This window comes from Annulohypoxylon truncatum (assembly GCF_022578515.1).
Source record: "Annulohypoxylon truncatum strain CBS 140777 unplaced genomic scaffold F4807scaffold_33, whole genome shotgun sequence".
NCBI lineage: Eukaryota > Fungi > Ascomycota > Sordariomycetes > Xylariales > Hypoxylaceae > Annulohypoxylon > Annulohypoxylon truncatum.
Genome location: NW_025953819.1, coordinates 378,465 through 404,217, shown reverse-complemented (window position 1 = coordinate 404,217; position 25,753 = coordinate 378,465). Strand labels below are relative to the sequence as shown.

The 25,753-nt window shown below is 50.0% G+C and overlaps 11 protein-coding genes across 11 annotated transcripts; 7 read left to right on the top strand and 4 right to left on the bottom strand.

Annotated features, from left to right (window-relative positions):
- The first annotated feature begins 173 nt into the window (after positions 1 to 173).
- Positions 174 to 2,103, top strand: F4807DRAFT_438759 (histidine acid phosphatase). The gene has a single exon (XM_047999148.1). It carries the CDS (start codon positions 407 to 409, stop codon positions 1,838 to 1,840), a length of 1,434 nt encoding a protein of 477 aa, XP_047851157.1. The 5' UTR covers positions 174 to 406; the 3' UTR covers positions 1,841 to 2,103.
- Positions 2,104 to 2,715: 612 nt separating this feature from the next.
- Positions 2,716 to 3,686, top strand: F4807DRAFT_463581 (DHS-like NAD/FAD-binding domain-containing protein; the record flags this gene model as incomplete). Its single annotated transcript, XM_048002004.1, has 2 exons — positions 2,716 to 3,034; positions 3,118 to 3,686. 2 exons carry the CDS (start codon positions 2,716 to 2,718, stop codon positions 3,684 to 3,686), a joined length of 888 nt encoding a protein of 295 aa, XP_047851156.1.
- A 1,137-nt stretch (positions 3,687 to 4,823) lies between these two features.
- On the top strand, positions 4,824 to 7,510 carry F4807DRAFT_438753 (tripeptidyl-peptidase). The gene is made up of 4 exons (XM_047999147.1): positions 4,824 to 5,957; positions 6,025 to 6,106; positions 6,163 to 7,332; positions 7,483 to 7,510. The coding sequence occupies exons 1-3, from the start codon at positions 4,925 to 4,927 to the stop codon at positions 7,001 to 7,003; spliced, it is 1,956 nt and encodes a 651-aa protein (XP_047851155.1). The 5' UTR covers positions 4,824 to 4,924; the 3' UTR covers positions 7,004 to 7,332; positions 7,483 to 7,510.
- F4807DRAFT_228269 (FAD/NAD(P)-binding domain-containing protein) lies at positions 7,317 to 9,607 on the bottom strand. Its single transcript, XM_047994130.1, has 4 exons — positions 9,049 to 9,607; positions 8,423 to 8,978; positions 8,278 to 8,341; positions 7,317 to 8,205 (listed from the first exon to the last, which is right to left on the bottom strand). The coding sequence occupies exons 1-4, from the start codon at positions 9,218 to 9,220 to the stop codon at positions 7,522 to 7,524; spliced, it is 1,476 nt and encodes a 491-aa protein (XP_047851154.1). The 5' UTR covers positions 9,221 to 9,607; the 3' UTR covers positions 7,317 to 7,521.
- Positions 9,608 to 10,832: 1,225 nt separating this feature from the next.
- On the top strand, positions 10,833 to 13,213 carry F4807DRAFT_438745 (cytochrome P450). The gene is made up of 4 exons (XM_047999146.1): positions 10,833 to 11,629; positions 11,681 to 12,385; positions 12,442 to 12,523; positions 12,581 to 13,213. The coding sequence occupies exons 1-4, from the start codon at positions 11,242 to 11,244 to the stop codon at positions 13,041 to 13,043; spliced, it is 1,638 nt and encodes a 545-aa protein (XP_047851153.1). The 5' UTR covers positions 10,833 to 11,241; the 3' UTR covers positions 13,044 to 13,213.
- Positions 13,214 to 13,578: 365 nt separating this feature from the next.
- F4807DRAFT_228133 (uncharacterized protein) lies at positions 13,579 to 15,200 on the top strand. Its single transcript, XM_047994128.1, has 5 exons — positions 13,579 to 13,729; positions 13,791 to 13,906; positions 13,968 to 14,158; positions 14,213 to 14,356; positions 14,442 to 15,200. The coding sequence occupies exons 4-5, from the start codon at positions 14,290 to 14,292 to the stop codon at positions 14,906 to 14,908; spliced, it is 534 nt and encodes a 177-aa protein (XP_047851152.1). The 5' UTR covers positions 13,579 to 13,729; positions 13,791 to 13,906; positions 13,968 to 14,158; positions 14,213 to 14,289; the 3' UTR covers positions 14,909 to 15,200.
- On the bottom strand, positions 14,801 to 16,364 carry F4807DRAFT_228189 (uncharacterized protein). Its single transcript, XM_047994129.1, has 2 exons — positions 15,287 to 16,364; positions 14,801 to 14,804 (listed from the first exon to the last, which is right to left on the bottom strand). Exon 1 carries the CDS (start codon positions 16,092 to 16,094, stop codon positions 15,492 to 15,494), a length of 603 nt encoding a protein of 200 aa, XP_047851151.1. The 5' UTR covers positions 16,095 to 16,364; the 3' UTR covers positions 14,801 to 14,804; positions 15,287 to 15,491.
- Positions 16,364 to 18,148, top strand: F4807DRAFT_228106 (NAD(P)-binding protein). Its single transcript, XM_047994126.1, has one exon. The coding sequence runs from the start codon at positions 16,632 to 16,634 to the stop codon at positions 17,574 to 17,576; it is 945 nt and encodes a 314-aa protein (XP_047851150.1). The 5' UTR covers positions 16,364 to 16,631; the 3' UTR covers positions 17,577 to 18,148.
- On the bottom strand, positions 17,674 to 19,449 carry F4807DRAFT_228113 (uncharacterized protein). Its single transcript, XM_047994127.1, has 5 exons — positions 19,119 to 19,449; positions 18,893 to 19,063; positions 18,145 to 18,840; positions 17,991 to 18,075; positions 17,674 to 17,938 (listed from the first exon to the last, which is right to left on the bottom strand). Exons 1-5 carry the CDS (start codon positions 19,302 to 19,304, stop codon positions 17,772 to 17,774), a joined length of 1,305 nt encoding a protein of 434 aa, XP_047851149.1. The 5' UTR covers positions 19,305 to 19,449; the 3' UTR covers positions 17,674 to 17,771.
- Positions 19,450 to 21,320: 1,871 nt separating this feature from the next.
- Positions 21,321 to 23,906, top strand: F4807DRAFT_470104 (uncharacterized protein; the record flags this gene model as incomplete). The annotated part of the gene is made up of 8 exons (XM_048002782.1): positions 21,321 to 21,645; positions 21,703 to 21,956; positions 22,022 to 22,133; positions 22,183 to 22,330; positions 22,523 to 22,572; positions 22,626 to 22,704; positions 22,838 to 23,029; positions 23,099 to 23,906. 8 exons carry the CDS (start codon positions 21,321 to 21,323, stop codon positions 23,214 to 23,216), a joined length of 1,278 nt encoding a protein of 425 aa, XP_047851148.1. The 3' UTR covers positions 23,217 to 23,906.
- F4807DRAFT_227998 (uncharacterized protein) lies at positions 23,063 to 25,082 on the bottom strand. The gene is made up of 6 exons (XM_047994125.1): positions 24,785 to 25,082; positions 24,673 to 24,709; positions 24,522 to 24,607; positions 24,306 to 24,445; positions 23,970 to 24,206; positions 23,063 to 23,901 (listed from the first exon to the last, which is right to left on the bottom strand). Exons 1-6 carry the CDS (start codon positions 24,947 to 24,949, stop codon positions 23,448 to 23,450), a joined length of 1,119 nt encoding a protein of 372 aa, XP_047851147.1. The 5' UTR covers positions 24,950 to 25,082; the 3' UTR covers positions 23,063 to 23,447.
- Positions 25,083 to 25,753: the final 671 nt, after the last annotated feature.

Here is a 25,753-nt window from a genome sequence, read left to right as displayed (position 1 = left end):
GCTTCCAGTTCGCCGTGTGAGTTGTGATAGAAAAAGCTTAATTTGGTCGTGACGTTTTATGCAGCGAATCAAAGCTGCCCCAGCCTTCAGCTGGAAGCCAAGTGTAACCGCTTAAGCTTGTTTTTAGTTGCCGTCATGCCCCTTGTCTAGCTCATGCTCGATGACGCCAATATCCAGAATTTAATTGCATTAGGAAGTGCAATTTCAAGTGCGTCCTTCATCACCTGTCGTCATTTCGCACTATGTACATGAGATGCGCAGACAAGTTGTTGTCTTTGTAGATCGTTCTTGGCAGCACCTTAGAAGCTAGGTCTTTCTTCTCGAACACATAAAAGACAAAAAAGCTTGCCTCACATGGGCGACAATGTCAATCCTTAGCTGATACCGCGTGTTCTACAACGGCACAATGGCATCGTCACTCGTTAAAGAGCTGCTTCAGCTCACTGCATTCCTCCTCCCGGCAATCCAGCCCTGCTCAGCTACATCGCTGTATTCTACGTACAAATTCAATCCTCTTGAGCATCTTGGCGGTGTAGCGCCATACTTCGAGCCCCAAGATCCGCCGGCATCGCCGTCGACCCCCCAGGGTTGTACGGCATCAAAGGCAGTCTATCTTAATCGCCACGCCGCAATCTATGCCAATGACTACGACTACGAGGAGTATATCGATCCCTTCGTTTCCAAGTTAGAAAATAACACGGCTACCGACTGGAGCAAGATTCCGGCTCTGAGCTTCCTGGCCGGATGGACAGTCCCACTGACGGATGCCGAACAAGAGCTATTGACGCGAGTCGGCAGACTAGAAGCTGCTCAGCTTGGCGTCACTCTTTCGTTTAGGTATCCAAACCTTAAGCTACCATCTCATATCTGGACGTCGTCCGCTGAACGTACTGTAAAGTCGGCGCAGTCGTTCGTGAGAGGGTTGGAGCTTGATGAGAATGAGATCAATGTGGTTAGCATCTACGAGTCAGAGGAAGCTGGCGCAAATTCTTTGACGCCTTACAAGAGCTGCCCGGCTTATTCGTCATCGTTCGGGAGCGATCAATCGGCGGTTTACCTGGAGAAATTCACGAAACCCATCACCGCAAGACTGAATGTGCTGGCCCCCGGGTTCAATTTCACGGCCAACGACGTCTACGGTATGATGGAGCTATGCGGATACGAATCAGTAATTCGTGGAAGTTCTCCGTTCTGTGACCTGGACTTGTTTAGCCCGGATGATTGGCTAGGATGGGAGTACACAGCTGATGTCATGTATCACTATAATGTGGGCTATGGCAATACCATTTCTGGCGTTGTCGGATTGCCTTGGTTCAATGCGTCGGCAAACTTACTTCTAGAGGAGTCAAGCGACGAGCAGGATATATACGTCAGCTTCACCCACCGCGAGCTACCTCCTATGGTGTTTGTGGCCATGGGCCTATTCAACAACTCCGAGTTTGGCGGAAGTGAGGCCAGTGTTAACGATACCATGCCGCTGGACCGAATCAACTACCGACGCGCGTGGAAAAGCTCACACGTACTCCCGTTCTTGAGTAACTTGGCTATCGAGAGGCTGAATTGTTCGGGCAGCTACGGGTACGAAGACGGCGACTATTACCGAGTACTGGTGAACAGCGCACCCCAACCGTTGTCCAACTGCGCCGATGGTCCCGGAACGACTTGCTCGAGATCCGGTTTCGAGAAATACGTGCAAGAGAGGGTCGACATGTTCCAAGGCTTCTCCGAGAAGTGTGGCGTTGATTACAAGAACTCGACAGATACGGTGTCCATCTATACAGATCCGGCGGTGGGCAACGGAACTGCTGTTGGGAAGAGATACGAAGCGTTTGAAAATTAGACACTGTAGCTTAACGTATAAATGTAATTATATTTCAGCTGCTCATGTGGAAAAGACTCAAGGTGTATTAGCATTGTGTCGCTACATTTTCTTGGTGATTCCGGAGTTAAAACATTCGTACGTACGTGATCTGCTAAGAAAGAAACCCTTGAGAGTCTATTACCTGTCTTTCCCGAGTAATACAAGGAGTCTCTGCAATGCTTGTTTAGATACAGGGTGATGGACTCATGATAAAGAAACGCGGTTGAAAAGGTCAGGTTTGTATAGGGGTCTATTAGGTAGGCAGCGGTCGCGAGAGTGGCTTTTGTTCTGCAATGAAAGGGGTAAGTCGTTCAAAAGTGACTTGTCATTAATTACCGTAACCCGGGAATACACAAACTAGGCAGTATAAGATATACTTAGTAAATAATAAGTATTCTTCAAGGCTTAAGTATATTTATCATGTATCCATCCATGGATATATTGTAAGGATTTGCGGTAGGCAATGCACGCGATAAAACAACGTGCTACGTACCTGGTTTAGGTGCTTGAAAAAACGCTACACAACTTGCAAGGACTCACCCGTCTCCACGGATACATATTTCGCGGGGTCAACCTTCCAAGGTTACTACACACCTAAATACTTCGCAAAACGACATCCTTACAATCGCGAGCTATTGGTGCGTTGGTTCTACTACGATCCAACCTACCTACATCGGCAGCGAGGCAGGCAAGATGATCTCTGGGCTATCGCTAGGCTTCCACGGTCACTTAGCATGTTCCGCCCCTCTCAATATGTAAAGCAGCCGCGGTCCTCTCGCCGTTTGAAGGTATCTAGTTCTACCTTCGTCTCACGACGTCCATTTTGGTCCCTACACACAACCCACGCAGAAACAATGGCCCCACGAACGTCTATCGACGAGTTCAAGGAGCTCGTTAATTCCAGTAATCGCGTTCTAGCTCTCTGCGGCGCCGGTTTGTCAGCCGCCTCGGGGCTACCCACCTTTCGCGGAGCTGGCGGTCTGTGGCGCAATCATGAACCGACTGCTCTTGCGACGCCAGACGCTTTCGAAGAAGATCCTTCTCTTGTATGGCTCTTCTACGCATGGCGCAGGCATATGGCTCTGAAGGCTAAGCCGAATCGCGGCCATTATGCCCTTGCCGAGTTGGCCAAGAAGAAAGACAACTTTATGTGCCTGACTCAAAATGTTGACGGTAGGTTGTGTCCACGACTGGTGATGAGGGGATAAGACTATGTTGTTACAGGCCTCTGATTACGTTTTCTACTGCTGCATCAGGTCTTTCGCCGCGCGCCGGACATCCTGACACAAAGCTCCGGCTGCTCCACGGAAGTCTTCTCGATAACAAATGCTTCGACGAGTGTGGTTTCATCGATCGCAACAACCTGAGCGACCCGGTATGTCCAGCTCTTGCACCTGCAGCCGAAGACTACCCGCCCGACAAGACGCTCCCTCTGCTCGATCCAAATGTTCCTGTGCCACCCGTCAAGGTTGAGGATCTTCCCCACTGCCCGAATTGCAAGACGGGACTCCTAAGACCAGGAGTTGTCTGGTTTGGGGAGCCTCTCGACGAGGCGATGCTCGAGGAAGTCGACCAGTGGATTCAAGAAGGGCACATTGATATCATGTTAGTAATCGGAACAGCGGCCGCTGTCTATCCCGCCGCAGGTTACACGCTCAAAGCCCGGAAGAAGGGAGCAGTCGTTGCGGTGGTGAACCCGGACCCCAACTCCGCGGCAGGGCTGTTGAAGAAGGATTTCTTTTTTCAAGGGGACGCATCCGAAATTTTGCCACAACTTTTTGAGGGCGTCATTGGGAAAATGGACGATCAAGGGAAAATTCAGTGAACGTGCGGAATAATATGCGGAATAATCACCCTTCTGTATTGGTGAGTCTAGTCGGCTGTCATCGACAATATGTAGCAATTAAGTAAATCAGCCAACATTTTTTATTTATATGAGATACAGACAATATTACCTACTTGAGTTTCAAGATGAGGTGAATGAAGGGGCTGTAAAAATCGCTAGCCTTTTTATCTTCATACATTACCCTGTCTTAGTGTCTAGTTTAAAGCTCTCAAAGCAATGACGTGTAACAATAATTACAGATGCAGTAGGTGGCTGGATCGTCTCTGAGTAGGTATCAAACCTCGGCAGGTAGAGTTAAGAGTATATTTTCTCTCATAAACGTACTACGATCCGGAAGGGAGTATAGGTAAGCATAAATGCCTACTTAATCTCGGTTTTAACGACAGGTAGCCAGAGACTTATATTTTACAAGTTATAATAAATTTACAAAAATGACTATCATATCTGCATTATATTATTAGAGTTAGTATTCGTTGAATACCTAGAATGGCTCCTTTTCGTCACCGTCACATTATTTCATAGATGCTGCTTTTTGCCATAAGAATTTCTTCTGATATCAGGGCAACCTCCATAAAGTACCTATGAATTAATTAGGTAGTCAATGTAACGCGTTGCTAAAATTCGATCTTGTTGGATATGAGACAGTGAACGCATGGCTGGAATGCGTTGGCATGGCCAACGACACGAGACGAGGTCAGTATAAAGATGCGTCGGGTCCACGCCGATAGGTTTAACAAGGTATAGATATAATACGGGCAGCGTAGTAATAAATACGAACTAGAACAAGCATTCCCTGCTTCTAAATGAGGTCTAGGCCCAGCCGGAATAGCCGTATACCTTAAGCCCGTCGCAACTGAGCCCTTTTCTACTATGTATTTCTTAGGACCCCAACCTCCCTCACAACCACATTCCGAAAGTGACCCCTCGCCATACCCGCATGAGGGGTTCTACGCCGGCATGAGATCAGATCTCTCGTACCAAGAACCTTATCAAGCCATCAGGGCGATTGCGCATAACGAGAATGTGACTCTCCTGCCAGATGCAGCTTAGGCGAGGTAACAGTCCAAGAGGATGGCCGGGAGATCACCCCGGACTTGGCAAGTCAATGCTTCGTGAGTGGATTGAACCTTAGATTACGAACAATTCGGTATGATTGGGAAATGTCTTCAATTCTTGGCTTCCTAATGTAACCGTACCATCAATTTGCCCGCCATGGCATGGCATATGGCATATACTATAGCACGCCATTGCCATATGTAAGGGGTCGTATACTTACTACTACGCTGTTGTTTATTAATTTACTCGCGTTCCCCCCTTCACGGAGCGACAGGAATCACTCGTTCGTTCTTCACCTTCAATTGGCGAAGGGGAGAATAAGGAAAAGCAACATTCCCCGTTCCCGTGTAAGCCTCCGAGCATTCTCAACCATGCGCTCTCTCCTCGTCCTCTTCGCCACGGCCGCTACGGCCAAGGTGATGGATAGTCTCCCCGCGGTTCCTAAGGGCTGGGCCGAATTGCGCCAAGCCTCGCCAGACGATTCTGTCACCTTGCGCGTTGGTCTCCCGCAGCAACACGCCACCGCGTTGGAGCAGGCCGTGCTGGAGATCTCGACACCCGGACACCCAAATTATGGTCTGCACATGTCGCGTGACCAAGTCCGAGCTTACACGGCGCCGACGGAGCAATCGGTTTCGTCCGTGGTGAGTTGGCTGTCCGAGAGCGGCGTTAAGTCGTCGGTGAACAACGATTGGATCACCTTCACCACCAACGTGAAGACGGCAAATGATCTGCTGAAAGCGAATTTCGCCTGGTACCAATACGAGAAGGGTGGAAGTCCCAAGTTACGGACATTGTCATACAGCGTTCCCGACGAGCTTGCCGGAAACATTGACCTGATTCAACCGACCACTAGGTTTGGCCAGCTCGGTGCGAAGAGGTCGACCATTTTCGAGATGCAAGTCCTCGGAGACGAAGACGAAGCCGCCATCAAGGCAAATGTCGCCATTGATGCCGCTGACTGCAACACCGCGCGAATTACGCCGGCCTGCTTGAAGTCGTTGTACAACGTCAAGTACACCGCGTCCCCCGAGGGCAACTTGGTTGCTTTCGCCTCGTACCTGGAGGAGTATGCCCGATACTCTGACCTTCAATCGTTCGAGTCGCAATACTTGACAGAGGCTAGCGGCCAAAACTTTACCGTTCAGCTGATTAACGGAGGTCTGAACGACCAAAGCAGCAGTGACGACAGTGGTATGTTGAAATCCCTCATCCTTACCGAGAAGTGGCCAGAGGGAATTGCTGCTAAACCACTAAATAGGAGAGGCCAACCTTGACGTACAATATATACTGGCCATGGGCAGCCCCGTCCCGATCCTTGAATATAGCACCGGTGGTCGCGGGTAAGTTATTGCTGTTCTGACCCCAAATTAGGAATGGGGCTAATTAATCGTTCAAGACCTCTTGTTCCCACCACTGACGAACCTGGTCCGTCGTACAACGAGCCTTACTTAGAATTCTTGACGTATCTCCTTGATCAGGAAGATTCGGCTCTGCCGCAGACGCTCTCCACTTCCTACGGAGAGGAGGAGCAGTCGGTGCCGGCAGACTACGCCCTTAAGATCTGCAACATGTTCATGCAGCTCGGCGCTCGCGGCGTCAGCGTTCTGTTCTCGTCTGGTGACTCTGGTCCCGGCGATTCGTGCATTAGGGAATCCGACCAAGCTCCTTACTTCCAGCCGTCTTTCCCTGCTGGCTGCCCCTACGTCACCTCCGTTGGCGCTACCTACAACGTTGCGCCCGAGCAGGCCGTTAGCTTCTCGAGCGGTGGTTTCAGCTCCCTCCACGCACAGCCAGCATGGCAGGCCGACGCCGTTGACGCGTACCTGAAATCGATCGGCAACACCTACTCGGCCTACTTCAACGCTTCCAACAGAGGTTTCCCCGACGTTGCGGCGCAAGGAAGCCGGTTCGCGGTCATCGACAAGGGAAGGTCCTCCCTGCTATCCGGTACTAGCGCCTCGAGTCCCGTCTTCGCCGGTGTGGTAGCTCTCCTGAACGCCGCTCGGAAGAGCCAGGGACAGCCGCCGTTGGGATTCCTCAACCCGTGGCTGTACAACAACAGCGCTGCCCTGACCGACATAACGTCCGGCTACGGAAGTGGATGCACAGGTAACTCTGCCTTCCCGAACGGCGCGAGGTGGAACGCGACCGCAGGCTGGGATCCCGTTACGGGTTTGGGAACTCCCGACTTCGAGAAGTTGCTCGCCGCTGCTGCACCGGGAGTGGAAAATGCGTAGAATTCGCAAGACATAATTAAATAGTAGGAAAGCTTGACGATAATCTAAAAAGCTATGTAAATATGTAAATATGTATTTATAATCTAGCTTCTTTTATTCCGCAAAATTTACGGTAAAATCACGGCTGGTAGGCAATCAAGAAATCCTTGAGGAAGAAAGGATCCAAAAGAGTGACTGGCGGGACAGGAGTGACCCCCACTCAAGACCATTTTCCTTGCATCCACCAAACCCTTCTCGCCGTCAACCTCACATGATATATGATATGTGATAGCTCGAGCAACATGCAAGGGAATCACGTGAGAGAAGGGCACGATGAAGGCATAGGTACGGTAGGTACTGTATTGTTTTCTAAGTAGTAACGTATTCGGGTTTAAGAAGGGAAACCTGACATTCAACGTAAAATCTCTATACCTGGTAGGCAGGTATCTAGAAATCTAGAAATAAATCTAGTCACGAATGAGACTCTAACAAGACTTTAGGATGCTTCCTCTATCACGAACGCCGAGCCAACCCTCTTCTTAATCCCAGTTCCCGCCTCCCATGTCAACCGTGCCATTATCCACCTCCTTTTGCATATCGTCAATGTTCCAGGACTCGTACTTATAGCCGGGCGGGTAGTTAGGCGGCACCGTGTCAACTTCATCAAAGGGAATGCCTTTCCTGATGGTGTCGGCCATCTTTTCATAATTCTCATAAGCATACTGCTCGGGGTCGTGCTTCCAAATCCAGCTTGGGAGCTTGGGCTGCGCCAACTTCGGATTGACCTTGACCTTCGACCAGTCGGGGTGTTGCAGCAGCTCTGCGTTAGCAAATCCCATCTTCTGCGCGCAGGCGCAGCGGATGAAGCGGAAACGCACGTGTGTACGAACAGCCTCCGATATGTTTTGCTTCCCTCCGATCTGAAGGCAGGTGGCCAGCGAAACGGCATCTTCAATCGCCTGCGTCGCACCGTTTCCGGAGGCGGGCAGGAAAGAATGAGCAGCATCGCCCATGAGGACCACGCGAGCGCCCTTGGAAGTCCACGAAGGTTGCGGGTTACGCCAGAATAGCTCGAAGTTGACAATTGTCTTGGGTGGTATCACCTTCACGAGTTCCTTGATCCTAGGATCCCATGGCCGATCGCCTAACCCCTTGTCCATGTTATTCAGGACGTCGGGCCATTCGACCGTGTGAACCCAGCTCTCTTCCTCTGATCCGGTAATCTGTCTCTCATTAGCATGCATTGCTAAAGAATACCTAGGGTAGGTGCCTAGCTAAGCGACTGGGATGCTCACGTCGTGATTCATGATCCACACGCAAGTCTCCTTGCGAATCAGGACCATCGCGTACGTCCCCGGGCTGGTGGTTCGAGAATGATTAGCCTCTGCGACAGTGGAAATAGGGATTTTCACGCCTATATGCAATAGGGACGCCACTCACCCAAGCCACGTCCTCACCATTGGCTCGTCCTCGTTGGGACCACCCATCTTGAGAAATTTTTTCAGCTCCGGGTTCTTATCCAGGTGGTGAATTGGGAAAGCTGCGCGCCACATGGCCCTCCCGGCGCTCATCGCCCTGACCTGGCCGCCTACTAGCTTCTGACACTTGGAGCCGACGCCGTCCGCCGCGATCACCACATCAGCTTCGAACCTGTCGCCCTTGGCCGTCACGACGCCTGCCTTTTGGCGCTCCTCATCTTCCCAGTAGTCGACGACGCGCTGGCCAAAATCGATCTTAATTCCTTGCCTCTGCACCTCGTTCAGGTACATCCGGTAGATGAGCGGTCGCATCTGAAAGGCACCTGGCGGGGTGTTTGGGTCCATGCCGGCTTGACGCAGACGTTCTGCGACCTTCAACGGGGTAATCACCCGTTCGCCGTCGTGCTTGAATGTCTCGATCCATGCATTGTTCATGGATATCGCCTCATATTCCCTTGATAGCTCAGGCCAATGGCGAAAGAACTTGGTAGCGCTATGGCCCATGAAATACATATCGCCTAGAGTAGGAGAGCCATTTTCTCAGCATATTGCTTATTACATAATGCATCTTGAGGTTCAGTAACATACCTGCTGTGTTTATGTCATCGTGGCGCTCGAGAACCCGCACGTTGTGGCCCTTGCGCACGCATTCGATGGACGCTGTAAGCCCTGCAAGCCCCGTGCCGACGATGAGGACGTCGATACCCGAGGGGGGGTACGAGCCTACCGGCTTACAGTCATTATCAGAAAGCGAACCCATCCCGTGACGGCCTAGACCGAGCAAGTGCTGATAGCTTCGGTTTGATAAGGGCAAGGAAGAAGTAAATATGGTTGGAGGACGAATTAGGAGTGAACGTTGATCGCCAAGTTGGGCTCGCTTCAACAATCACTCCATGTTACTCACAATATAAAGGGACGGGAGCGTCAGTTGTACCGGAGTACCGGGTGTAACTTGGGAGATCACCCATGCTTTTGACGCCAGTCGGCCGTGCGAGTCTGCCGTCATTGCTGCGGCTGAGGAGTCCATACGCGCCCATTCCAACACTTCAAATCCTGCTCGGGCCCGAGCTATATCCCTATCCACCTTCGTCCACCTAAGCAGAATCTGACAGGCCACGTCATTGGCTCATTTTCTTTTGACGTTCGCCGGTACCCCAAATCTTACATTGCTAGCATCCTACGGTATGCTACCTGCGGCGAGCATGTCCAACATCTCATTCGTCTTAAATATCAAAAATCCTACCGGCCATAGGACCTGTCTAAACATTGCACCTATAATGGGTATATTTGACGACTTCCGGCATCCTGCAGGTGCTAGCACGGGAGCACGGGCATAGATGACCGGCTTCAGCCCGTGAAGCTAACATCCAACGTACAATATCCGATTAGTCTTGTTGATCCATTCGTCGCGGGATGCAGAAAGAAAACCACGAGCGGAGGGCGACTGATGGCGAGGTCTCAGCTACGGCCACCCACCAGTACCACAGACGTTCAACGTCTTTTGCTTGTTGGGCTGAGACGTCTAAGCTTTAAAGTTATGCCACGGAATCTTGATTGGGCTGCTTACCTAGTCTTACATCGGTATTGAAGAGCGGCTCAAGGACTAGTACCGACTTGTAACGAGGCACGGCCAGTCGCTTCTTCGCTCCTAGGGTCCAACCGTTCCGACGATTCACCTCGTATGTAATTCTTTCAAGCCTCGAAGACATTCGACGCCGCCAGGGGAATTTTGGATGGGGCATCTTGCATGCATACTCCTAAGTAAAAGGCACCATTCGCGCGGCGGGATCTGCAACACATCAATAGTTTGAGCAGATGTGTTCATATGTTCATATACATCCTGGCCAAGACGGCCATTAATATCCACCACATTTCAGTCGCAGAGTTCGATCGTCAGAGCATTTTAGACCACCGTCTCGACTTACGTAACCTTTAGATTGCCATGATCGGATGCTTAAATTGCCGGTGGGAAACATTCAGCGCCTCATCTCGCATAGGGTCATGTCATATCTTTGATCATCCTCATGGGGCAAATAGATCTCAGGCAAATACATACCTATGTAGGTAGTTCGTAATCAGGTATCTCGTAACACAACATGGCGCGTCGTGATTTTATCTCCATGCCTAGCCTGCCTACCTCATACCTACCTAGGTATGTGTGGAATAGGTATCCGGACTTACATAGCCGGACTTGGTTATTTAGTGTCTTTCTAGGCAAGCAATGTATTGTACATTTCTACGACATATGCGGGTGGCGTTCAGCCTATCTACCTAGGTAGTCTTCCTACGCCGATAATGAATCACAGTTGCCTAGGTAGGTATCGTTATGGGGAGCTTTGGGCTAGTTTACATGCTTTGTTTCGGACTTCAGGTAGGTAGGTATTCTTAGAAACACCTTCAGCCGTTCTAGAAAGATATGAACTCAAAAAGCATAAATACGCAAGCATGGCTGGCTGTGATAGGACGTAATGCCCGGCGAGACTTTGATGTGAGACTAGGTAGGGGACGCCCGATCGAGGCTGGATTACATCGAACCACACGCCCTTGTTTGCCGAGCGGCCCTCGCTATTATCTTATTACCACCATCGAGAGTAGATACTGTAAGTAGAAGTATCAGTAAGTGACCTGGTACTACTGTAGGTAGTTTAAATCATATGATAGCCCTACGATACTTTTGACTCGGGTAAGTGTGTCTTCGTCACTCCGTCCAGCAATCACTCCTTAGTTTTGCACCTTGCCGCCACCCGCACACGAGAGCTAATTCCTTCACAGCGGTTGATCATGCAACTGTTTACGCCGGCGGTCCTCTGCGTCGCCCTCGTCGGCTTCGTCGTCTTCCACTTCTACAAGCTGTTCAAGGAGATAAACCATCCGGGCAAGATCCCCGGTCCGACCCTGATACCGTACATCGGCCGCATACATGATCTTCCTATCCAGTTCATGTGGCTGAAGTTCAAGGAATGGTCCGATCAGTACGCCGGCAAAAATGGATTCTTCTTCACGGAGATGCTCGGCGCTAAGTTCCTCGTCGTCTCGGACGAGAAGGTGGCTGAGGAATTGATGGTGAAGCGAGCGAAGCACAACTCAGATAGGCCTATGGTGAGGTCTTTATTCGACTCTAAGAGCACTCATGGATCGATGGAGTACCTTCCCTTGATGGGAAGAAACCGTGAGTATCTCTGACGAATCTCCTAAGTTTCCTTAGTAACACATGAGGCAGAGTACTGGGCACGACAACGTCGATTTACTCACTCGGCTCTGATGGAAGCGAGTAATGCTCACTACTATGGTGTGATGTACCACGAATCGAAGCGCTGGCTTGCCCGGCTTATTGAGAACCCCGACGACTTTCAATTTTCCCTGGAGGATATGTCTGCCAAGATAATGTGCCAGTTGACATGGGACGACCTCGATCTCAGCGAGCAGACGATAACAGATGCATGGGGTCTGTTAAGACAGATGTCTCCAGCCGGTCCTATTACTAACGTTTTGACGCCTCTTTGGCATTTACCTATGTTCATGAATCCGTGGAAGAGCGCGGAACGCATACGCCACGACAGGCAGCAAGAGATGTGGATGAACCGGCTGCTAGCCACGCGCGAAAAGATGGCTCAGGGCAAACAGAGAGATTGCATCACTCGCAAGTATCTGGAAAAGGGCGAGAAACGATCGAATATTTCTGGCGATTATGAGGCCTCCTGTGTAATAGGGATGATGGCCTTGGTTGGCATTTTCACGATTGCCGGGCCATTATCGTACTGGCTAGTAGCCATGATACACCATCCTAAATGGCAGGCAGCGGTACAGAAAGAAATCGACGAGGCTTGCGAGGGACGACTACCGACTCTTGACGACACTCCCAAGCTGCCGACCCTTCGAGCTTGTATCAAGGAAACAATGCGATGGAAGCCCAACGTACCGACTGGTAAGTCTGAAAAACGTGCTTGGACTCTATGACATCGACTAACACAAGGCGTTAAGGGGTTGCACACGAGATGGAAGCCGACGATGAGTTCCGGGGGTATTTTCTCGAAAAGGGAACAAGGATCCTCCCCCTAGACTGGTATGTAGTTGTCTGTGCCTCTCTGATATGTTTCGACTGATTACTAACATGAAACAGGGCATTCCTTCGTAACCCTCAAAAATATCCTGACCCGGACAACTTCCGACCTGAACGTTGGCTAGAGCCTTCGTGGCCGACTTACCAGGAACCGCTAACCACGTATCCGACCATCAAGGGCATGACCTCATTTGGTTGGGGCCAGCGCCAGTGCTTAGGGATGACTCTCACGCAAGACGAACTAATAGTAGCATGCGGCGCGCTGGCCTGGGCCTTCAACCTCAAGCCCAAGAAGGACCCGGTTACGGGAGAGGAGCTTCCAGTTCCCACGGACAAGTCAAACTCTCTGCTTATCATCAAGCCTGATCCGTTTGAGATGGCATTCGAGCCTAGAAGCGAGGAGCGCAAGCAGGAAGCTTTACGTCTATGGGCTGAGTCAAGTGAGAAATACGAGAAGGAAAAGGAGGAATTCCTTAAAGGCGCATCATCGGAAGTGAGCAATGAGAAGATAGAGCAGGTATAGATTGCGTAATGAAGAATGATATTGCTTGGCCTATGAAGCAAGGGATGATGATAGACGGTTGAATTACGGTCATTGCATACCAACTAGACTCACGCGAAGGTAGCATTACTTGAGACGGTGTGAAATTGTAGTATTTAACGTGATAGACATAATTAGCTAGCCATAAAACCATAAATTGTATTGCATTACATCCATTATCTGCTTATAGAAACCTCGTAAAGAATGAAGCTATTCGCGATTGCCCTGTCGTAAATATTCCATAGTGAATATTCCATAGGTTACCAATCTCACGGAGCTTCGATATCGAAAGGGATGTTAACTGTGTTGGTTACTCGACATACGTCGGAGGTACATATGTAGGTATTAGCGATCAACGTACATAAACCCGCCACCTATCATCCTATTTTATGTGAGATGGAAAATTAGTCAGGTACCGTTAGCCCATCCGGATACGCATGCCTGTGGGTAATTGCCACCTACATCTACATAGTAAGGACTGTCGAAGGGGGTTGCCGTGTTATTAATCTCTCAAAATCAATTATAGACGGAGTAACGGTCTCTACTCTAACCGACACAGTTCTGGCTGAGTAATCTACGGGCGGCATTTAACTGCTATCCATCGTTATCGAGATGACGGCGGCTATGGCGGCGGTACACAGCGGCAAGTGGCCGGTAAGAAAAGGCCGGTAAGAACTTGACCTGTCGACCGACGCAATCAACGCAAGCTTCGGCGCTTATACGACCTAGGCTCTCGGCACCGACGGAGCCTGACCTAAACACCTACCAAACCCCCTAAGACGCCTTCTAAGACGCCTTCTAAGACGCCAAGGCACCCCATCTAGGTGTCCAGAGCTTGCGTTACGATAAGCATTGTCATACCTGTACTTGCGGAGTACAAAGAAGTTCGACTGATCATTCCTAAACAAGGCCATACAAGCTTCAGTGATTTATGATCCGTTGATAGAGCGTTTCATTGTCATACCACCAGCGCGGATTTACGGCGTCGAGCGATGAGCGAACACCTCCGTCTCACGCGAAGCTCCGCTCGAAACGCACACACTGACGTTTACAGAGCTTCGTCAGAATCCTCAACGCCGATGACATAAAGGGTATAGGTATATAAATCTTCCGGCAGTTCTGTTGTAGCTGCATTTTAAGGATTCTTTAAGACACCAAGACAAAGCAACTCCAATTGTTACCACTGCTAGAAACAAAACTAGTATTTGACATACTTCGATCGTCAACTATGGCTGGTATTATCCCTGCTGAAGCCGTTGTTGGCACTACTGTTGCTTTTTCCTTCATACTATTCGGTGAGTGAAGCTTTACCACTTAAATAGTTCATACTAGACAGACCGGACTAGACAGGACTGCTGCTAAACATTGGCATCCATATAGGTAATGCTATCACGCAGTCATTCATGGGTGGGCCCGCATTGCTAGTCGACTTTCCGCCTCCCACGTCGCCCGACCATGCCGCTCGCGCTCGATTGCTTGGTCGACAGTGGCCGGTGTTTTGGGTTGTGGGTAATAATTTCTTCAGGCCCATCAGCACGTTCGGCGTCTTTGGCTACGCGTACGCCTCTTGGGTAGCGTCTACCCAGGGGCCAGACAGCAAGCTCGGCGACTGGAGGCTATATGCCGTCTCCGCGCTATGCCACCTTATCACGGTGGTGCATTCTGCAGCAAACCTGCAGCCGATCAACGCGAAGATCGATGCCCTGCGCGAACCCAAGAGCGGCAAATCAGACCCTAAGCAAGCTGAGAACTACGTGCGCCAATGGATCAAGTTCAACACCGTCCGCCTCATCACCCCCGTTGTCGCTGGTACGCTGGCGCTATCCCAGCTGCTGAAGCATCACTGAGTAGAGCACCTATGAGGACGTGTGCGCTTAAGGTATCCAGCTAGTTTTCATTAGACCCGACACGTTCGACACGATGATGCTGGGATATGAAAGCTACTAGTTATTCTTCAACCTCGCTACTATGTACCCCTCCTTGACGATACTATCTTCTTTGCATTCCATATGTACCGGTATCCGTTCGGCGGTTTACTTTGGGTTGGAAGGGGAGTTGGGAGTTACTATTAGATATTTTGTTTCACGACCCTCTACCTACCTACCTACCTACCTAGCTAGGTACCAAGTTTATACTTACGTAGATTAAGGTACTTATCCTAATTAAATAAGTGCGCGTCAACTAAGCCGTATATGATTTCAAGAAAAGGTGCGGTGGGAGGAGACGGTGTGAATCAACTGAGCATACTCATACGACAAACTCCGATGTGTTAATCAATTCAAAAAATTTACCTAGGTATCTGAACAAAGCTTGTATGGAAGCAAAAGCACCCCACGCCCACCTACGACGCCTCGGAAAAGGGGTACACTCTAAACGTTGGCGGATACACCTAGTCCCAAAATGTCTCGGACTCCCTCAAGTGCATCAAAGTCAAAAGACCCAACCTTGAGCCAGATACAGTAAGAATATTACAACAATAACCTGGGCAAGCCCTAGCCCAAACAATAACGTCATCGACTTAGAGTCCGCCGTCTCGTCCTCTTCCCCCTTATTCTTTCTTCCCCTCCGACTACCTATAGGTTCTGTGCTGTTACACCCAAAATCATCCGGTGCGTGCTTCCGGGCCATCTCTAACGCCTTCGCGCTGTCGACGAACTCTATGATCCTGACGACCTGGCTCCCATCCCGGGAAAGCTGGATCATCATCACACACTCGTTTATCCACTCCCCAGCTCCGCCTTTAAGTATCCCTTGCATCCGTGCGTGGACCACCGCCATGTTCCCGGGTCCGTCGTCGATGATTGACTTTGGCACCATCCTGAATTCGTCGAATATGCTGAATATCCCGGCCGCGTGCTGCGCGAACGCCTCCCTATTCCGAGGCTTCATGCCCAGGCTCTCTGGTAGGACTTGGTGATGAAATTCCGGCGCCATGGTCCTGAGAAGCTGCGGGACCGAGAGGCTCCCATAGCCGTCCAGCAGCGCGTTAACCGTGAGTCGGCGGGCGTGGGCCTGGACGCGGGCCTCGTCCATTGCGACGGCCGAGAGAGGGCGTGCTCTAGCGAGGCGACGTATGTATGTAGATCGTAGGGGGGCTCGATTTGGGAATTTGGGGCGCAAATTTGCTGCCGCCACTGGGTGGCGATCGTCGACGGGATATGTTGATCAAGTGAGACCTGGCAGGGTATGTGAGACATCGGACGGGAGGGACCTAATAAATCCATGAAAAAAATCTCCCGCAAGTCCCCAAATCGGGCCAGCGCTGTGTTACGAGGCGTTTAGCCTACACGAAGGTTAGGTTAAGGCAGGCCTTGCTCGAAAGGTTTTGGCACGGCATCTTATCTCCTAAGTAGCCTCCCTGGCTTGAGTTCGCCGAAAGGGGCAGAAGGGGGGGTTTGCCAAGGGGGTCGAGCCGACTCCCCCAGCCAAACTTTGATAGGTTGTTTACGTATGCGGACGCGACTGTCCTTCAATAAAATGGGCGGACTTAATAATTCTTAGCCATTTCTTGATGTTCTTAGCTCAACAGACACGTTGCTAATTTAACTCCACAAGTAACGGCAATTCAACATGTCATCCAAAGTCCTCCTCATCACAGGCGCCACGGGCCATCAGGGAGGCGCCGTAATCGAGGCACTTCTCAACCGGGCTCGTGATAAGTTCACCATACTCGCCGTTACACGCGATGCCAATAGCCCCAGTTCTCAGCGCCTGGCGGAGAAATCGCCCTCGATCAAGCTCGTGCAGGGCAATCTCAACGATGTCCCGAGCCTCTTCCAAGAAGCCCGAAAGACTCATTCGCAACCCATCTGGGGCGTCTACTCGGTCCAGATCTCGATAGGGTCGGGGGTGACCCTCGAAGGCGAAATTGCCCAGGGAAAGGCCCTTATCGATGAATCAATAAAGGCTGGTGTGAAGCACTTCGTGTACGGTAGCGTTGAACGCGGCGGCGATGAAGCATCGTGGAACAACCCGACCCCAATCCCTCACTTCCAGTCCAAGTACCATATCGAACGACACCTCCGAGATGTCACAAGCTCGGGAAAGCCGGGCGAGAACATGGGCTGGACGATCCTGCGTCCCGTCGCATTCATGGACAACCTGACTCCCGGCTTTCCGATGAAGGTCTTCATGGCTGCCTTACATAACCACCTTGGAAACAAACCTCTGCAGTGGGTTGCTCCGTCCGACATCGGGGTTTTTGCGATGAAATCGTTCACCGACCCCGAGCATTGGAACCGAAAGGCCGTTGGGCTTGCGGGCGATCAGCTATCGTGGGAGGATCTCAACGCGTCTTGGATCAAGGCGACGAGATCTCCGGTTCCGGTAACCTACTGGTTCTTCGGCAGTGTGTTGACTTATTTGGCCACTGAGTTATCCCTGATGATCGGCTGGTTCGCGAGTGATGGATACAAGGCGGACATCGCGGCTAGACGCAAGGATCATCCCGAGATGCTAACGATGGAGAAGTGGCTAGTTAAGGAGAGTCAGTTTGACACGACGCATCGATCGTAAGGAACAAAGGGTATGAATCTCGGCGGAGAAAGCATGATAGCATACAGCTGTATGGTATACACACGAGGTTGGTTTAATCAATACAACGTGCTTTCGAAAGATGTATGTAATGAATCTGGTATTTATACAGAGAATGGCAAACCCCTTTAATTTTGTGAGCAGCACCAACCTCAGGAAATGCGATCCGCGACCTTCTTATGCTAGGATGGTGAAAGCTTGTGAACCATCATTGGCACATGGAGCAGAATCAAGCCGACTATCTCCAGCCACAACGCAAGTTGCGTTACGCTCACTCTCGGGCGCAAAGACGAGACTGGTTCCGCCCGTGAATGGAACCAATTGACCGTCGTTTGTGTCGCCACCTAATCAGGATTTAGTGCAAGGACATATTTTCGAGGAAACATAATAACAAACCTCCATCTGCTCGTCCTCCGCAAGAGAACAAAGTCACCGTGTCGCCGGCTGGACGACGCCCGTCGAAGCTGATACAGCCATTTGTCTTAAGGGAGTGTTAGATCAGCCCGATTTATCTACCTATGTATGGATGCGGTTCTAAGAGACGACTTACCAAACTACTCACGATTAAGGCCGATCCTTGAACGTTGTTATGTTTCCCGGTGGTGATAACATCGAACTTCTCATTGGGCGTCCCGGCACAATTCACCAAAGAGACAGGGATCAAATTCTCGCGGAAATCCCCCGCCGTTGGATCGATGAAGAGACACTGGCCGTTTGGCGCCTTTATACTGACGGCTGTAAAAGCGCGTGTCGCAGTGTCGTCTCTTTCCTGGGCTTCTGCTACTGCAGTAGGTTGAAGTACGCCACCCGCGCGCGACACGGGCACAGATTCTGTGGGATTGGGGATTCCTCCAACTGCCGCATCAGTCGTTACTGCTGGTGAAGAAGTAGTCTCCGACGCAGATGTGATAAGCGTTGTGCTTGAGCTCTGTGAGGTCGCTGTGACGGTAACGGTCTGCGATACTTGGGTGGTGGTTTGGCCAGTCGGTGCGCTGCCACTAAATGTAAACTGCTGCTCGGAATTTCCAGCAGCACAAGGTGCGACATCAATAACGTTCCCCTTAACGGCGAAGCATGACTGTAAATCGTTCTCGGGTGTAAATGTGATCGGTCCGGTACTGCTGTTGAAAGGGAACAGCTGGGAATCAGTAACGTCGCCACCACCATCTGCGCGACCTCCGCAGCTGAAGAGGATGACTTGATTACCACTTGCGCGTCGTGGATCGAAGTTAAAGCAAGCGTTTGTCTGGTGAATCTCTTAGAGAACGAGACGTATAGGATCAAGATGGAATACTGACTAGAGTGCTAACAATGAGCGCTGAGCCCTGAACATTATTATGCTTGCCGGCTGTTATGACATCCCATCCCTGACCGTCCGTACTGTCGCACTCCGCCACTTGTACCGGGGTGAGGTTAGCTCGGAAATCCCCCGATAGCTCGTCGACAAATAAACATCGCCCATCCGATGTCTATGATATTACTAGTCAGCATCGTGCAATCCCTGACGGGTTAGGAGATACACACCCGTATTTGTGTCCCGGAGAGGACCTTTGTTGCCGTGTAGTCTGGTTGTTGGGCTTCTTGGAAGGCCGCCAGGTCAAGAGCTGTCACGTTTCTTCGCGATAAAGACAGAGGCATAATCGGCGATGCAGCCACAAAGGACTGGAGGCCAAGAAGGGCAAGGACAGACGAGTACATAATGATCAGCATCAAAAGCTCAACAATATCATTCACAATTGCTCAATTATCCCAAACTAAGGTCGGAATGGCTTCTAAAGCTAAACGAAGAGAAATCGAATAACAATGCGAAACGAACGGAAAGGCCTGCACGACAGGATTGAGAATCGAACAAGAGGAAAAGGGCAAATGAATTCATCAAGAACTCAGCGACGTAACCGCAGGAAGAGAGCGTGATAACATCGTGCGGCCTCACCAAGGGCAACACCAAGGGCAGCATAGTTATATATATTCTGCGCCTCACCGTGGGCTTACTATTCCCATATGATGGAACGCATCTGCATCGCGAAAATAAGATGCCATCAGGGAGTTCGCCGACTCCTTTTCTTAGATGAAGAGTTTCGACAAGTTTCACGGCGGCTCCTTCGGAGCCTGAGATGTCTCCGTGGCTCTCCTCGCGTAGCGAGCTCGAATGAAGATTTGGCGGCAACTCTGAGCTTCGCATATTTCATGGTTGCAGAAGGGGTTGAAGAAAAGGGACGTCTATCAGATGCGGTTATCTCAGGGCCAGGCAAAGTTGATGAAACATTGTCCGTCGCAAGAGCTGATTGTCGCTAGGATTGGAGATCGATCTGGCCCCTTTTTCATAGGCGCCCACTTGAGACGATGGCCGGCTGGTTATTTTACTCCAGCTAGCTGGCCAGGTCGCTTAGAAGCTCCAGATGTAAGCTGAAGACGCCCTGTAGGATATCATTAATCGCTACTAGGGGCGCTGAAAAGCAACCCAGCTCAATTATGTACCCCTATCAAAAACGAGGTGCGCCTTGCAACCTCTCGAAATAGCACATACCGGTACTGCTTATCCATCTGTTATTGTACAACTTTCTCTGCAACATCTGAGTTCATAAAATTCACCCTCACTGCAACAGCCACCTGAAAGTCAATATTTCTCACAGTATACCATTCATCCCTATCGAGACGGAAATCATGTTGAATTATGTCTGTTAGTCGTACTCGGTTTAACAGCTCATGTTATTTATACCTATCTCAGGTGAAACTTAACCACGCTATAATAATTATTTTGTTTGCCAAACTTACCTAGGTAGGCAGGTATGCCAAGCCGTTGATGACGAGAACTCCTTTAGTCGCTTGGTCGTGGATAGGTAGTTCGAGGGTATTCATAATAATCTAACTCTAGCAATAGCAAGTGTTTAGAAGGCCTCAATTAAGGAGGAGCAGTCAACTCAGATATCTCTTCTGAAGATTTTCATTCCGCTAGCTCACGTCTCTAAATGATAACTCATGAGAGTTTAGCTTAGCCTTGGCTCTTACGATATCGTATTTTTGTAGTTGCAAGCGCCAATTCCCAGGGTTCTACAATTACGTGATGCTTGCGTCCTAGAGAAAGGTAGGAAGCTGGGTAGACAGGGTTTCAGTGCCGAGCAGGGGTTCACGGCTGGCGACCGCATCTTAGATATGCGGGGATTTGAGCGTTTACAATACCCTCGAACTTCCTTCCTCGTTTGGTTCTTGTCGTTTAGCTACAAGTCTCGGCATGCCGAGCCTAACAAACAAGTTCGGTACCGGTACCTACCTAGCCCTTGACCAATGACCTCCATTCGACCTTCCCATACTACCTTGTGCAACTACGTATATCATTGATGCCAGCATCGTCGGTAGGCTAAATGCTGAGTGTAACTCGGGGTGTTTCCCCTAGTCGCGATGCTTGGCGATGCCACGACTTCCAAGGTTCCCTATCTTTCCTCCGCAGTTGCTCTTGGGACCTTCTGCAACCGACAGTCAAGCCCGCAAATCCCATCACTCACACGAGCTAGGCTAAAGCTTATTGTTCTAGATCACCGTCTGAATGCGAGGGTGACCTGCCCCATCGGGGAGATGCATAGCCCGTCCGTCAGTCACCATGGATCTGGATGTCATTGCATCAGAGCGGTGTCACCATGGATCCAAACATAAAGTGTATTCTCGCATCTCAATTTTCGACTTCAATACGTCCTTGAAGATTGTCCATCTTAGCTCGCGACCGCCATCATGAAGTTTCTTCAGTACGTCTTGCTGGCCGCTCCCTTGGCGGCCACCCTACGGCTTGACCGACGGGGTAAAGTCGTGTACGATGGCTACAAGGTCTTTCGTGTGACCCCGGGGGATGACATTCCTGCTTTCGAATCCCATCTGGAGTCTATGGAAGCTATCGACCTTACACATAACCATGGTCACATTGACGAAGAGCACTTTGATGTTGCGGTCCCACCGGAGAACCTCTCTGCGTTCGAAGCGCTGAACTTCACCTCGACAGTGCTCAGCGAAGATCTCGGGGCTGATATCGCTCTCGAGGGCGATCTTGCCGAATATCCCGGTGCGTAGTATCATTTGTGTGATCAAGGAGGTAGATGTAGCCTAATGTCGCACATAGCACGAGAACTGAGCGCAGCTGCTCTTCCGGACTTTTCGTGGTTCAGCGCGTATCACGCCTACGCCGACCACTTGACCTTTTTATCAGACATCCAGTCATCATTCTCATCAAATTCGGAGCTCATTACAGCCGGAAAATCCTTCGAAGGCCGTGATATTCAGGGTATCCACCTTTGGGGAAGCGGTGGCAAAGGATCGAAGCCCGCCATCATTTGGCACGGCAATGTACACGCTCGTGAATGGATTTCCTCGAAGGTAAAGCACAAAATACATTAGTTGGATTAGTTGGATTAGTTGCATGAGCTAACGGGGTGATTTAGGTTGTCGAGTACCTCACCTATCAACTGGTTGCTAACTATAGCAACGATACAACTATAAAGGGCTTCCTCGACAACTACGACTTCTACATCCTTCCCATTGTTAACCCTGACGGTGAGTTAGTCCGGAGTCTCTGTTCTAAATCTCGGCTAACGTCCATCAGGTTTTCTTTATAGCCAGACTACCAACCGATTATGGCGTAAAAACAGACAGACTCGATCTGGCACCTCTGCTGTAGGCACTGATGTCAACCGCAATTGGCCATGGAAGTGGGATGGCGAAGGATCCTCCACAAGCCCTGGTTCCGGTGAGTCAACCTTTTGACTAACCCATTGCATCGCGAAGGCTCGCTAACAGACTATTCTGGGTACAGAAACGTGAGTACCCAACGGTAGAGCAACATAGTACTTCGCTTGAGGTTGCCATAAACCCTGTTTGCTTCCCTTCATTTGGCAAATGACGTGTTGGATATAAGGGGGGTTGTAACTAACAAATTCGCCTAGGTACCGGGGTGCTGCGGCTGGTGACACTCCTGAGAACACCGGAATTCGAAGTAAGATCTGATCTATACGCTAATTTTTGGTGGCATTGACTTATTGATTATAGCCTTGGGCGATCAATTAACCAACACGACCGGCATCAAGCTGTACGTTGATTGGCACAGCTATGGCCAATATATCCTGACGTAAGTTCGGGACTCGACTTCTCAAATATTACGACATTCCGCAGATATCCAATCCCTATGTTCATACATTGCCCCTTTCTGTATACGGAACACCGTGCAACTCTGGTGAACCAAGCTCACTCGAATCTTATAGGCCTTACGGCTATTCGTGCACGGCAGCGGCATCAAACCAGGATAAACAGAACTCATTGGCCAAGAGTCTCGCTACGGCCATCGCAAAGCCGTACGGCACGCGCTTTACTGCTGGTCCGACATGTGCTACCTTATACGCTACTGCCGGGGGTAGTAATGATTACGTGACCGATATCAATAAAGCAGAATACGGGTGAGTAGAGTGTCTTGATGCTCAGAGCCATAGTTAGAAGTGTTCGTCCGTGTGCTAACCGAAAACAAGATGGGCCATTGAGCTGCGAGACACTGGCCGCAACGGGTTCACCCTACCCGCTGACCAAATTCTACCTACCGGTATCGAGATCTGGGAAGGAATTAAATACCTTCTTGCGAATTTTTAAAAATATTTCGTAGATGTACACCCTCATCTACAAAGAGGATCGCCTAGATAAAGGGGTAGTCAATTCGGAAATTGGGCTTTAAATTATTAGTAACGCTAAGATCAGAATTAATAATTCACCACAGCGTTCATGGGTCATTCCAGTGATACACTTCAGCTGCTACACGATATTTTAATTTTTTCTGTTTAGATCGAGAATTTGGTGGTGGAGTACATGATCGCGCTCTTCTATTCAGCTCTTCGCTTTCTGGGTCGTCGAACTCGTTGGCCGCCGCTCTTCCTTTACGGTCCATTCATGCTTTATCGAAATCGATCCCATTTCGAGAGCAATGTCTCCCATATTACCGAACCCTTTAAAAGGTTCGGGTGACTTCGCGATGGATGCTCGATATCCAACATCTTCCGGTCGTAATCTTGTTTCGGATGAATCATCGTTGAGCTGCTTGAAACGTCGATTGCTATTCTTCCTCGCTAATGCATCGACAGATGGATTATTGTAAGCTGTTGGGTGATCCGGCGAATACCGGCCGCCGAAAAGGGGGCGTAAAATAATTATGCACGATAACGTGACAGCAATACAGGGCTCGAGCGCGCTAAATAACACAGTATGCGGTATCGTGAACGTTACGTCGTCGAAGTCAATCATAGTCATCATGTCGATGCGTACTATACTGACGACGCAAGTCCTGTTGGCGAACTGCAAGTTAGTAATGCGCACAAGGTATGGCACCTAAGTTAAATTCGCAATACTCACAATATCCCTATACTGAAAGTTGCTGCCAGTAGCAACCGCTTCCGCCACGATACTTCCAACCCTAGCAGGTAGGGCATCGGCATGACAAGGAGGATCAAGTCAGAAACCATACTGAGAACTCCCGTCGTGATCCATGATATCATCGCATTGCCGCATGTCCCTCCCTCGATCGATCTATCCCAGCTAAACGCAAAGGGTTGGCAGAGTAGAAAGGCGCTAAATATGGCAGCCAAAGCCCTTTTTGTTCCGACCTGTCAGCGCTTTTTCGGCACAACCTATAAAATCTATATAGTCTGACGTTCGGGGAATGAAATATCCTATATCATAGGCACATACCATAGGATGACTAGCACGTAAGTAGCCCTGGCTATGACAATAAAGCTTTGAACCAGGAAGATCTTCGAAAATAGGTGGATGATGGAGATCCTACACAGGCTAAGACTGAGTGCCCATAATACTTGGATGGCTATCAAATGCTAAACGTCGCAGTAAATGTCAGTAAGTCGAGGTAGTTGATTGCAAATTAACCCAAGTGTCAACAGGATAGCGTACCTTGAGGAACAACGTCGCACCATCTTCGATGCCGAATCTATCTTTTATGTCCTGCACATGAATGCCTACGCCACCGACAAGGACCGCTAAGCATCGAGGGTTAGCTACCGCATTCGAGTACAAATCCTAGTATGAAAGGGCAGACACGAACATGAGACAGCCACGCCCTGATAGACAACGGTGAAAAACTAGGACGCGACGTCAGTAATTGTCGAAAAGGAGGTTTCCTCGCCGAACTCCTAGCGAGGACTGTTCTAACGTACACACGACGTAATGATCAGATAGTCGCTCGTGTCAAGCGCTCGATGCGTCTTACGTCTAGCTAAGATGCGCAGAAAAACGATTATCGTCGGTAGGAGACCAAACACGATCCCACAGATCACAATAGCCCTCTGGTCGTGGGTCTCGAGGGGGAAGATGAATGTCATAACGTTCGCATAACAGCCGGATGAGTCGAGCAGAGGGCCGAGGCTGCTTTAGTCGGAACGTGGAATTGATAGAGAGGTACGGCCCATCAATCGTTCACGAACATTGAATCTCAGAGAACAGGACTGATGGCCGAAGAGGTCGAACCTGAGGTTTACATAAGTCTAGATCTATTTTCACAAATGAGCCCTGTCGCGGCAACATATAAACCCTGCGATATGATAACTATATCATACCAGGGACCCGGCAGGTATGCGCAGGGACTTTCTTATGGCGAAACAGCGCCTAGGGGGCATGAGCAGACGGGTTCAACAGATAAGTGGACGAGGCTCAACAAGCACCTTCAAGGATGAACGATTTCTGGTTGACGTCGATAATATGACCTGCGACTTAATATGATGTGAATAATATACAATGGCGTCTACCAGAAAGAAAGAAAGCTAGTTCTTCAACACATGATTTCCGACTTCTAGAGGAAGATCTGATCCATATCAATCGTCTACAAGCAGCGGTGACAAGGCGAACCCCCGCCTGTTTGCAGTGTGCACAACGATACAGTCGTCTGCAAGCAACGGAAAATTTTCGTCGCATTGACCCAATGTGCTAACCAGGTTCGTATACACGTGTAGGAGAACGCGTCGGCAAGCTGGGGTATTAGTTCCCCTGAAGCGGGACCTCAAGGGTATCATTGACGATCTTTGGCCTGTCAAGACTTGGTCGAAGACGGTTTCCCCCACTCGAGAGATGAAGCACCCAGCCAGCAGACGACGTTAATAGGCTAGCTAAACCAAAATCGTCGGCAAGGA

Excerpts from the sequence above, each read along its gene's own strand:
- F4807DRAFT_438759 (XM_047999148.1), top strand. The coding sequence starts at position 407 with ATGGCATCGTCACTCGTTAAAGAGCTGCTTCAGCTCACTGCATTCCTC.
- F4807DRAFT_438753 (XM_047999147.1), top strand. The coding sequence starts at position 4,925 with ATGGCATATGGCATATACTATAGCACGCCATTGCCATATGTAAGGGGT. Across the intron at positions 5,958-6,024 it reads AAGCAGCAGTGACGACAGTG|GAGAGGCCAACCTTGACGTA; the intron begins GTATGTTGAAAT and ends ACCACTAAATAG. Across the intron at positions 6,107-6,162 it reads TATAGCACCGGTGGTCGCGG|ACCTCTTGTTCCCACCACTG; the intron begins GTAAGTTATTGC and ends TAATCGTTCAAG.
- F4807DRAFT_228269 (XM_047994130.1), bottom strand. The coding sequence starts at position 9,220 with ATGGGTTCGCTTTCTGATAATGACTGTAAGCCGGTAGGCTCGTACCCC. Across the intron at positions 8,979-9,048 it reads CGATGACATAAACACAGCAG|GCGATATGTATTTCATGGGC; the intron begins GTATGTTACTGA and ends CTCCTACTCTAG. Across the intron at positions 8,342-8,422 it reads ATGGTGAGGACGTGGCTTGG|CCCGGGGACGTACGCGATGG; the intron begins GTGAGTGGCGTC and ends TCGAACCACCAG.
- F4807DRAFT_438745 (XM_047999146.1), top strand. The coding sequence starts at position 11,242 with ATGCAACTGTTTACGCCGGCGGTCCTCTGCGTCGCCCTCGTCGGCTTC. Across the intron at positions 12,386-12,441 it reads GAAGCCCAACGTACCGACTG|GGGTTGCACACGAGATGGAA; the intron begins GTAAGTCTGAAA and ends CAAGGCGTTAAG. Across the intron at positions 12,524-12,580 it reads AGGATCCTCCCCCTAGACTG|GGCATTCCTTCGTAACCCTC; the intron begins GTATGTAGTTGT and ends AACATGAAACAG.
- F4807DRAFT_228133 (XM_047994128.1), top strand. The coding sequence starts at position 14,290 with ATGGCTGGTATTATCCCTGCTGAAGCCGTTGTTGGCACTACTGTTGCT. Across the intron at positions 14,357-14,441 it reads TTTTTCCTTCATACTATTCG|GTAATGCTATCACGCAGTCA; the intron begins GTGAGTGAAGCT and ends GCATCCATATAG.
- F4807DRAFT_228189 (XM_047994129.1), bottom strand. The coding sequence starts at position 16,094 with ATGGACGAGGCCCGCGTCCAGGCCCACGCCCGCCGACTCACGGTTAAC.
- F4807DRAFT_228106 (XM_047994126.1), top strand. The coding sequence starts at position 16,632 with ATGTCATCCAAAGTCCTCCTCATCACAGGCGCCACGGGCCATCAGGGA.
- F4807DRAFT_228113 (XM_047994127.1), bottom strand. The coding sequence starts at position 19,304 with ATGCTGATCATTATGTACTCGTCTGTCCTTGCCCTTCTTGGCCTCCAG. Across the intron at positions 18,841-18,892 it reads CGCTCATTGTTAGCACTCTA|ACAAACGCTTGCTTTAACTT; the intron begins GTCAGTATTCCA and ends GAGATTCACCAG. Across the intron at positions 17,939-17,990 it reads CGGAGGACGAGCAGATGGAG|GTGGCGACACAAACGACGGT; the intron begins GTTTGTTATTAT and ends AATCCTGATTAG.
- F4807DRAFT_227998 (XM_047994125.1), bottom strand. The coding sequence starts at position 24,949 with ATGACATTCATCTTCCCCCTCGAGACCCACGACCAGAGGGCTATTGTG. Across the intron at positions 24,710-24,784 it reads ATCTGATCATTACGTCGTGT|TTTTTCACCGTTGTCTATCA; the intron begins GTACGTTAGAAC and ends GTCGCGTCCTAG. Across the intron at positions 23,902-23,969 it reads ACTTTCAGTATAGGGATATT|GACTTGCGTCGTCAGTATAG; the intron begins GTGAGTATTGCG and ends GTTCGCCAACAG.